The 10,660-nt window shown below is 38.3% G+C and overlaps 1 protein-coding gene across 1 annotated transcript in view; it reads left to right on the forward strand.

Annotated features, from left to right (window-relative positions):
- Positions 1-783: 783 nt before the first annotated feature.
- The window catches only part of DCP1A (decapping mRNA 1A), a 32,843-nt gene continuing 22,966 nt past the window's right edge, over positions 784-10,660 (forward strand). Inside the window, exons 1-3 of the mRNA XM_004676060.1 lie at positions 784-1,000; positions 3,223-3,263; positions 5,954-6,081. Coding sequence (XP_004676117.1) covers positions 866-1,000; positions 3,223-3,263; positions 5,954-6,081 — 304 coding nt within the window. The 5' untranslated portion in view covers positions 784-865. The remainder of the gene's footprint in view (positions 1,001-3,222; positions 3,264-5,953; positions 6,082-10,660) is intronic.

Below are 10,660 nucleotides of genomic sequence, written 5' to 3' on the forward strand. Positions count from 1 at the left end.
CCTAAGGACTTTACTCCTTGATAATCATAGCTCATGAATGACCAAATAGTCTGGAACTCTCCACCTTAGTGAACCGCTGCTAAGAGCTCCATAAGGAGGTGAATCAGTTGAAAGCTGGTTTCAACCTTCAATAGAGACATCTCAATCCAGGTGCAGACACCCTAAGATCGAGAGCTTTGTGGGTCTCCTTTTAAAATTTTAAAAGTAGAGTTACAAACTTGAGCTTTTGTAGGATCTTCCAATACTAGACAGATTTACATAGGGTTCAAATGAGGAAAATAAACGCGGATAGCAAGAGACACTAATACAGACGGATTTGTTCGGCTTTTGTCAAAAATTTCCTTCTGAGCAGCACCAAACTTTGAAAGTGGGATCTGGTGAGATCCAAAATCTGGAGTAATTTCGTGGTTCATTTCCTCCTTTCTTGGGCTAACCAAACCCTGCACTACCACAATGCAGTTTTAGTTCAGCTGCCCTGGGGCCTTAGGGTGTGAAGCAGGAAGGGCCCAGGTAGGTCTCCAGTTTCTAATCCCTGGAGCCCAGAGAAACCTCTCAAGTAATCTTAATCCCAACGTCGGGATATTTTAAAGGGTGGAAACCACTGAGGACACACCCTACGAGCTCTATAACACAGCGGTGGACAACACCCGGAACTGCACATCCGACGCGTACCTCACTCCACACCGGAACCCGAAGTCGGGGATGTGAGCGCAGCGGAACAAAATAGCTGTAGAACCGCCCACCGCGAGGCCGCAGGAGAGACGGAAGTTGAGGACGCTGACGCAACTGGGGGAACTTTGCCGCGAAGGCTCCTTCCTGTCCTCGACTCCGCCCCCGCCGGAGGGGCTCGGCTCCGGAATTCAAGATGGAGTCGCTGAGTCGAGCTGGACAGGAGATGAGCCTAGCGGCCTTGAAGCAACACGACCCCTACATCACCAGCATCGCAGACCTCACGGGCCAGGTTGCTCTGTACACCTTCTGCCCCAAGGCCAACCAGTGGGTGAGTGTGGCCAGGCGGCTGAGGACTGCCTGTCCGACTGCCGCCTCTTAAAGGAGCCGCGCGGGATTAGGGGTGATGTGGGAGGCCAGGATGGTGGAGGCAAAGCCGGGGCTGGAGATGAGCCTGGTTGGTGTCGGTGGAGCGGAAGGCTAGGGGAGAGGAGCGAGAGATGTAGAACCAAAACATCTGGGGAAAAGGTGATAGAGGAAAGAATTGGAGGAGGATCAAGCCCTTAGGATCAGGTCCGGGGACGCAGGCGACCTGCCTTCCTTGCAAATGTGTTCGGAGTATGAAACTAGTGGGGTCGGAAGGATGCACGAAAGATTGTGTTTAAAGCTTTGGGAGTTACCAGGTAAATTACAGCTACATAATCCATAAAGTTACTCCGTACCCCACCTCCCGCGACAGAGACATAAATGGGAGCCCCCTTCACAGAGGTCATTTGGATTTAAAGCTTGAAATCCAATTAGTTTCCATTCTTGGCAGAGGCTGGGGTGGGGATAAGTCCAGTTTTAATCGCACTACATTGTATTTCCAGAGTTTGGGAAAAGATTTCAAGGTACTTAGGAAAAGGGTTTGCCAGTTGATTGGATTTCCTTGAAGCCTTTGGGGAAAAGACCCTGTAATGCCTGTTTCCAGCTAGACAGTAGTGATGTCACCCCTGAACGCTCCCATCAGGCTCAGTACTTTTTGGCATTTTTGCACTGGAGAGGCTAAGTGTTAGTCTTTCTTTTCACTTACTTGTTAGCCTTTATTTGAAGCTTAATTATTTACATATTTTTCCATTTTCTAGTAATTAGCCTTTCTTAACTCATTCAACTAAAGATTTTACACTTAGAAAATAATCTGTAAATGTTTCTATCAGTAATTTGGAAAATCATTTGTCATTTTTAAATAACGAACACAGATTAAATCACCTTACTTTATCTTCTTTGCTTTGGAAGAGGAGATATGGAAAGCCACAAAGTACAGTATTATAGCTCTTTTTAAGTATAGTGGTTTTAGTTTGAATTGTTGTGAATCATTTTTCTCTTCTTGGTTTACATCTTGAACTTGTGAAATGGACAGCAGGCAAATGGTACAAATTTGGGACTGAAATTTATTACTGACATGCTTTTAGTTCAGGTTTTTCACATATTTTTGGTATTTTGGAATTTTATTTGTGGAATTATTTTAATTATGAAATACAAGCTGTTACAACTAGAATTGAAAAAGAAGCTGCCACCCTTTGTTCATTTGGATCATGACATACAGAGCAGGACCAAAATCTTTGTCATTTTAAAGTGAGTTATAATTGCACAGTGTTTTGTTTGGGCAAGTTTTCTCTCACTTGTAGACAGTTAATTCCCATTTTCTATTTGGTAGATAAGAAGAGACCTCTAAATCCTTAGAAAGGAAAAGTTTGAACTGATACTTAAGTTAGAACAATATTGGAGGAAACCAAATGATAGTATTTTTTAATTATTTTTAATTTTGTCCCAGTAAATTCAAGATTTAGTTTCATTTGTTAATCACATGAAAATACTTCGTTCCTATCTAGACTATAAACTGCAGCTAAGATGGTTGTTTTCCTAAAAAACACTGTAACTGTTTAAAACCTGAATACACTCTTGTGACAGTTGGTTGAAGCATGGTATGGAGGGTACTTTTGCAATCAAAACATTTCATTTAAGCTGAAAATTTTATTTGTAAGATTATAATAACTACTTTAAGGCAAAGTATAGTCTTATCATTCATGATTCTTCAACAAAGTTCCAATAAAAACAAACACAAATATACCAAACTCCCCAATAGTAAAACAAAGTAGTTAAAATGTCTTTTTTTTCCCTACCAACTTTGATAAATGATAAAAGTAAATAAAGTATTGCACTCAGGGCCTTAGCCTTAAAATAAAGAAATCTGACTTAATTCTTTAGTTTTAAAAAGTGAGAGCAAATTCTAGGATTTTCACCCTTAGAAAAGAAAAAAATTCTGGAGATACAGGTATGTTGCTGGATTGAACATTGCATATACTTTATGCATTAATAGCATTAAAAGGATACAGAAGAAAACTGCTAACATTGGTTTGTGGGATGAGAGACTTATTTGACCTGTTGGAAAATAAATAGGTTGATCTTAAACAGGAACTATCTGGGTTGGGATCCCAATGGGATCTTCTCCTCTAGGGATCTTTGGGGTTGGTTTACAGGAGAAAAAACTAATTGACTCATTGTCTGTTATAGGAGAAGACTGACATAGAGGGAACCTTATTTGTATATCGAAGGTAAGCCTTTTTAAAAACATGATAAACATATTTTTTAAAAGTCTAATGGTGAACAGTATTAAGTTGTTTACCCTGTTTGTCTTTGGATCCTTCCCACTTGTCCTCTTACATGTATCCCTAGCTGTGAGAGCCTGACCAAGATATATCCCTTCTTTGTTCCTTCCTGTCATTCAAAATAAAGCCAAAACAAGAACTTATTTAGGACCTAGCAAAACTGCTTCAAAATAGAAAACTTCTAGTAATGAATGAGGCTAAAATAGATGCTTTTCTCTTCCCTCCATTTAAAAAAGATAGTTGAAAAAAAATGTAATACACAACTAGCCTATAAGATCATGTAGTTAAGGGCCCTCCCTGGTGACCCAACGGGTTAGGACTCAGCACTGCAAACTGGCTCCAGACGCTTCAGTGCGAGTGCGATCCCTGCCCCAAGGTGGTCCACATGGGTGGCAGACCTCTCCTGTCTTGCCCATTGCACCCCTCAGCAGTGTACTTCTTCAATCTGTCTGTTCTGTTCCCCACTCTGTCTCTGGTGAATCCTCTCACCACCCCTTGCTCCTCTGGCCTGTACCCCAGTTCTATATAAATAAATAAATTAATCTTTTAAAAAAACATGTAGTGAAGAGGTCAGTCCCACATTACTAAATGAGTGGTTTTCCTTGGCCTGTCATCTTTCCACACCCTCCCAGCCAGAGTTCTAGAAAATGCAGTCTTTAGTAAAATGTATTTTTAGTTTTGACAGTCCCTTGAAGAGCCTGAATTATTCATAATTTTACATTTTTTAATTTTAACTTTTCTACAAATTCATTATCTTAAAATGGGCTTACTATTTACAACATTTGTTAGGTTACACTTGTTTCCTGAAGGCAATTTACAAAACAGTGATAATCATGATATTCCTGTTTTCTTGGATACCTGTTAGGTCTTGGTTTTTATAGCTTAGGGATTCCACAGGGGTGATTACTAACATCTGTTTCTTGTTCCTTCCCCCTTACCCACGTATTGTCAGTTATCTTTTAAGGGTTGCCTTATCCCACTGATGGTAATTAACATGAACCTGCCAATAGTCTTGTAGATTTTGATATAAAACTTTGAGATATTATCTAAATGCACAGATCTTTTTCTTCTTTAAATGAAAATGCTTTGATATTATACTCCAAGCACTCCGTTGAATTGTTCCCTGTTATTCATCTTTTCTTTAAAAAAAGAAAGAGAAGGGCCCTCCCTAGTGGCGTCAACAGGTTAAAGTCCAAATGCAGCTGCTTCAGTGCACGTTCAGTCCCCAGTTCAGTGCCCGGCCCCAGAAGTGACCCACATGGCACATCAAGACCTCTCCTGGCTTGCCTACTGCTCCCCTTAGCAGTGTACTTTGTCAACCTGCCTGTTCTTCTCCCTACTCTGTCTCTGGCGAGTCCATTCACCAACCCTCCACCTCTGTCCTGCACCCCAGTTCTATATGCATAAATATATCAGTCTTAAGAAAAAGAAGTAAGGCTTTTCATTCATTACCAGTAGAAATCTAGAAAATCTTCAACTGTTGCATACCAGTAGAACTTGATAGCTATATAATATTTGAAAAGTACTTTCTTGGCCTTATTGTCTTAGGATAGTACTGATCCATTGATTATAGAAAATGTGAAGTTTAGTTTAGTGAGTGAGATCATTTTAATAAAAGGAGGCTAAAAAATTATTTTGGAAATAATGAGAACATTTTATGTATTTTGGATAAATGTGAACTAGAAAGCTAGATCACTTTGCAGAGAACTTAGTATAGAAAAAACCTAAATCTGGAATCAAAAAGACTAAAGCTCAATGCTGGTTACATGATTTTTGTGACTTTGGGCCTTAATCTGTCTGAGGTTTGTTTCCTTATCATTGTAGACTTGGGTTCTGATATCTTCCCTCTGTGTAAAGAGAAATGAATGAGAAACTAAGTGTTATTATATGTGAGAGGTATCAAAGGATCATGTAAGAAGTCCCCTCCCACCAAGGGTGGTTATTGTAGGATTCAAGGTGTCTTCTCTCTAACTCAGAGGAGTTCTAGGGAAAGATCTGTTTGGTTCAAGAAAATTCATTGTAATGGTGGGCATTATATTTAACCATGTGCCATATTTAAAATAGTTTCATTGAGCAATGTTTGTTAAACATTTAGTGTATCTTAGGGTACATTTGAATAAAACATCTTATTTGCATGGAGTTTACATTCTAGTAGAGAAAGAAAGGTTAGAGCTATTGTCATTAAAGAGGATAGTTCATGTAAAGCCTCACTGAGAAAGTGACATTTGAGCAAAGACTGGCTCTAGATGCGATTACTATAGATTCTGGGCAGGTGGCCTTTAAGTAGAACCGTAACTGTAGGGAAAGTGGCAAGGAACCCAATGTTGTTGGAATGGGAGGAACAAGGGAAGAGGTATAAAAGATGAAGTCAAGGGGCACACACATCAGGAGAGCCTTGATGACCTTAGTGAAAACATGTACCTTTATTCTGATTGACTTTAGACTTGGAAGCTTCTGTGATGAGGGAAGGTAACCCTGATTTAACATTTTTGTCTACAGCTTTTAGTGCTAATACTGTTGCATAAAACAGTAAGTCATTCATTTGTGTGTGTGAGAGAAAGAGCAAAAATGAAGTAGACGACATTTCTGCTCATTAAACAGTGACTACAGATTTTTTTTTTCCTTTTAAATCTAAGGTCAGCCTCACCGTACCATGGTTTCACTATTGTGAATCGACTGAACATGCATAATCTAGTTGAACCAGTGAATAAAGACTTGGAATTTCAGCTTCATGAACCATTTCTTCTATATAGAAATGCAAGCTGTGAGTATATCTGTTCGATTATAATTCATAAATTTACAATTAAAATTGCGTGACCATACAACTACATTATTTTTCAAATTTGAAATTACAAATATAGTAGATACTCTTATGGTTATAAATGAGTCTCTTAAGTGATCAAACCTTTTTAGTGGGCTTCTAGAATCTAATCTTTAATAACTTATTATATTATTGCAGTTACCTATATTACTATACTTAATAATATTTTATTATCTTGTTCTATGAAAATAAGATTCACCTTTTGTTTTTTGTTGTGACACTGAATATTGGCTGCCCAGGACCCTGAGCAACAAAACTTACTTTGAGAGAGACAGGATGGAAATAGATACTACTGTTTCTTTCTACCAAGAAAGTACTGTTTTTGCCCTTATTGTGCTATTTTTCAGTCTGTTTGTTCAAATGTCAGCTGGACACGAGTTCTAGGCCAGGAGTTACTGTGTTTAATTTTTTTTTTTTTTTTTTTTTTAGGATTTATTTATTTTTTATTTGTGCATACAGAACAGAGTACATACAGGCCAGAGGCAGGGGTGGCAAGAGGCTTCACCAGAGACAGAGTGGGGAGCAGAACAGGCAGATCGACAAAGTACACTGCTGGGGGGAGCAGCGTGCAGGTCAGGAGAGGTCTGCCAGGCCATGTGGATCTCCTCCGGGGCAGGCAGGGATCGAACTCATGCGAAAGTGGCTTTAGCTTCTCAGTGCTGTGCTTTAATCCGCTGCGCCACTAGGGAGGACCAACTGTGTTTAATCTTAATGAGACAATCCCTTTGTCAAGTTGGCAGACAAATAAGTCAACTGACACTAAGTTGGAGATTTTCAGGACAAGGTTAAAACAAAGATTTCACTAGTTAAACAGAAAAGTCAGTTAAATGGGTCATTCCATAATCTCATTATTGAGGTACTGAATCATCTCAGCCAATACAATTTCCAATATTGCTAATTAGAAATTCAAGAGCATATCAGCTTGTTTTCAGACTAGAGAAAGGCCTGAAAAGGTCAAGTACAACACTGGGAATACTAGAAACAGTTGAGTAGAGGAGCTTGGGGAAAGTACTTAAAGGAAAAACTATCAGGGAGAAGTGACAAGGCAGCATAAAATGGTTTGGGGAGTGTTAAGGCCTCTGTGGAGTGTATGTTTTGGCTATCTACTCTTAAAAGTAGAAAAGAGTCTTGTCAAATCAGCAAGCTTTTGAGCTGTTTAGGGATTTGTTCTTTAAATAAAAAGTTAATTAATGTCTGACAATATGTACAGGTAATTATACCTGAATCTGTAGTTGCTCTTCTGTAGTTTTCTTGTGGGAAATACTGCCAGGACACCTGACCCAATTTTCTCAAGTGATGTTTTCAGATCCACCTTCATGCAAATCAATTTTCAGAATTAATGTAATAGAATATCGAGGCCTACTTTTTCTACTTCTAAATTATTTTGTTTTAGTTTTTACTTTAGTTTATTCTTAGGCAAAATGCCCGCCCCACAAGTAAAATCTGAGAAAATTCTTACATCAGCAAAGGGCTGATGTGTACTTTTTTAGATACTCACAAGAGCCTTTTGCCAGCCGTAAGACCCCAATGGGGCTGCAATGAAGGTTTGGAAGACTGCATATTCTGTAGTTACTAAGCAAAAGTGATGTTCCTAGCAGTTTATTTCTTTTTATTATTACTTTATTTTTATTTTATTTATTTTTGTGTAGAGGTGTATGAAGTAAGAGGAGTCACTAGAGATAGTGAGGAGCAGAACAGGTAGATTTACTAAATACACTGTTGAGGGGAGCAACGGGCAAGACAGGAAAGGTCTGCTGCGCCATGTGGGTCACCCGCTGGCCAGGGATCTAATTCAGGCTGTTGCTATGAAAGCACTGAGGTAGTGCTGAGACATAACCCCAGGGGTACCAAAGAGGCTTCCCAGCACCTTGTTTGATTCCCAGCTTAAAATAGGGAAAACAAATTCAAATTTGCTCCAGTCACAAAGGAAATGAGTAATCGAGGCACAATCTAAATCTATGTCTGTTGAGCTTCAGAGCCAATAGTTTCTCTACTCTACTGCAGCAATAAAATCACTTTATCGGTCCATATTCTAAAGCTGACTGAGAATTTTATAGAATCTATTAAAAACAAATCTCAGACTTAGGTGACACAATAAGGACCTGCATCTACTAAATAGGAAAATTACACACCTAAGACACATTTTGGTAAAATATCAAAGACAAGAAGCAGAAGTAACCAGAGGCTGCTTGAGATTATTTACAGTGGAACAATAACTAGACTGACAGCTATTAAGTTTGGGAAGACAAAGAAGTATTATGTTTGTTTTCAGTAGACCCTTGTTATAGGCTCTTCTAAAGCAGTGTTGTCCAGTATAGTAGCCACTATCCATATGTAGCTATGGAATACTTGAAATGTGCCTACTAGTGCTACTAACTTTTTTAAAGTACTTAACTGTTAAGTTTTTTATTTAGTTTAACTTAAATTTAACTGTACAGTTCTAAAGTTTATCATTCAGAAATAAGAAAAAAGAGCACAGAAGAAATGAGATTTTAAAAAGCAATGAACAAAGAAAGGAAGTAAGTCAGAATAAATTAGCAGTGCCATAACAAAAATTGTTGAAACTTAAAACATCCCAAGGCCAAGGCTGTTATATTTTAAATTGATGATCTGTAGACTTTTGAATCAAGCTATGTATGTTCAAAAGATTCAGAGTGAGAAATAGAATGTTACAGCTTACAAATCAGAATGGGAAGAAATAGAAACCATGAGAAATAGAAAGCCCAAAATAAAATGGCAAAAATAAATAATTTAAGTAATTATGTTAAATGAACTGCCAATTAAAAGACAGAAATTCTGACATGGTTATAAATATAGGATTTGCCTATTACACTGTTTTAAAAAACTTAAAGCTCAAGGGCCCTCCCTGGTGGCGCAGCGGGTTAAAGCACTGCACTAAGAAGCTTAAGCCACTACCGTATGAGTTCGATCCCCGCCTGCCCCGGAAGTGATCCACATGGCATGGCAGACCTCTCCTGACCCCCCCACTGCTCCCCTCAGCAGTGTACCTCGTTGATCTGCCTGTTCTGCTCCCCACTCTATCCCTGGTGAATCCTCTCACCCTCAGCATCTCTGGCCTGTACCCCAGTTCTACATGAATAAATAAATCTTTAAAAAAAAAACTTAAAAACATCAAAGGTTGAAAGTAAAGGAATAGAATGAGATACAACAATACTAACCAAACAAGGCCAGGGAAGCATGTTAATCATACATGACAAATTCTTAGGTAAATGTCATGACCAGAGATCAGTTACCACATACTGGTAAATCATGTAAATTACCTAGAAGCTACACAACTTCAAATTGGTATGTACCTAGCATATGTCAAAATTACATAATAAAATCAATAATTACATAAAGGCAGATTTTAACAAGGCACATCAGTGATTGGCAGAAAATTTAGTAAGCTTTTGGGATATTTAAACAATACACTTAACAAGCAATTCAAGCATTTGCTCTTTTTTCCCCCAAGTATATCTTGGAATTTTATAAAAAGTATTACATTAGGTAATCTAGCCCAATAAGTTAAAGGGGGAAAAAAATAAGAGAAACCTGAGTAATGTTGATGGAAAATAAGTGAGTTAAGTGATTCATTGATGATGATAGAAATTGCAGTAAAACAGTGAAGTGAATCAACAAAACAAAAAACTCACCTATAACCTGTTTGACCCAACAATAACCAAAAGAGCCAGGGAATGCATTTTATGTAATATTTTACATATATACATATTTTACATATATATTGCTAAAAGTAGAGAACACACTTTTAAAAAACAATACAAAGAAAACTTCTTATGTGATACAAAGTTTCCTAGTAAAAATATGGTGTATCAAATTTGTTTAGGCTAAGTAGATTTTATCATTCAAATTCATAAACAATAAAGTAATTGGGTAAGTAAATTAAAATCTCTCCCATCATAGCCCAAAAAAATGCTACTAGGAATGTTCTATTCAGTAAATGGTACTAGGTCAATCAGGTCTCCGCATAGAGAATGCCTCTGAAAAAGAAGATAAGATATGGACCTGTACATTTTTGGTCTTGATCATCACAACACAGACATCTCCATAGGCCACTCCGCTGCACTAGGGAAATCATGCTTCCACTATTCCTGCCACAAGCACTTGGCGAGCATCTGCTACAACCAGCATACTTCACTCAGTGTGTTTCTCTTAGAAGGTACTTATATCCCAAGGCCAGTGTTATTAGGACTCCTTTAATTTCACTTCTGTGGATACCTGTCAACATGGAAATGATAAGATTCTTGGTAGACATAGATAGGCAGGCAGACATGTGGGCTTGCCTGCCTGTCACTTGTGAAATAAGTCAAGAATGTTCTATAAGTGGTTTCTAAGCATTTTTTTTTTTTGATCCACAATTTGGTATGTAAATTGACAGAAAAGTAAAAAGCAAGCAAACCATTTTTTCTTTTGTTACAAGACTTGTTAATTGAAAATATTAAAAGTTTGTGGTACCGGCCCCTCCCTGGTGGCGCAGCGGGTTAAAGCACTGCACTAAGAAGCT

This window comes from Condylura cristata, unplaced genomic scaffold (genome assembly GCF_000260355.1).
Source record: "Condylura cristata isolate star-nosed mole 26May11 unplaced genomic scaffold, ConCri1.0 scaffold00004, whole genome shotgun sequence".
In the NCBI taxonomy this organism is placed as follows: Eukaryota; Metazoa; Chordata; class Mammalia; order Eulipotyphla; family Talpidae; genus Condylura; species Condylura cristata.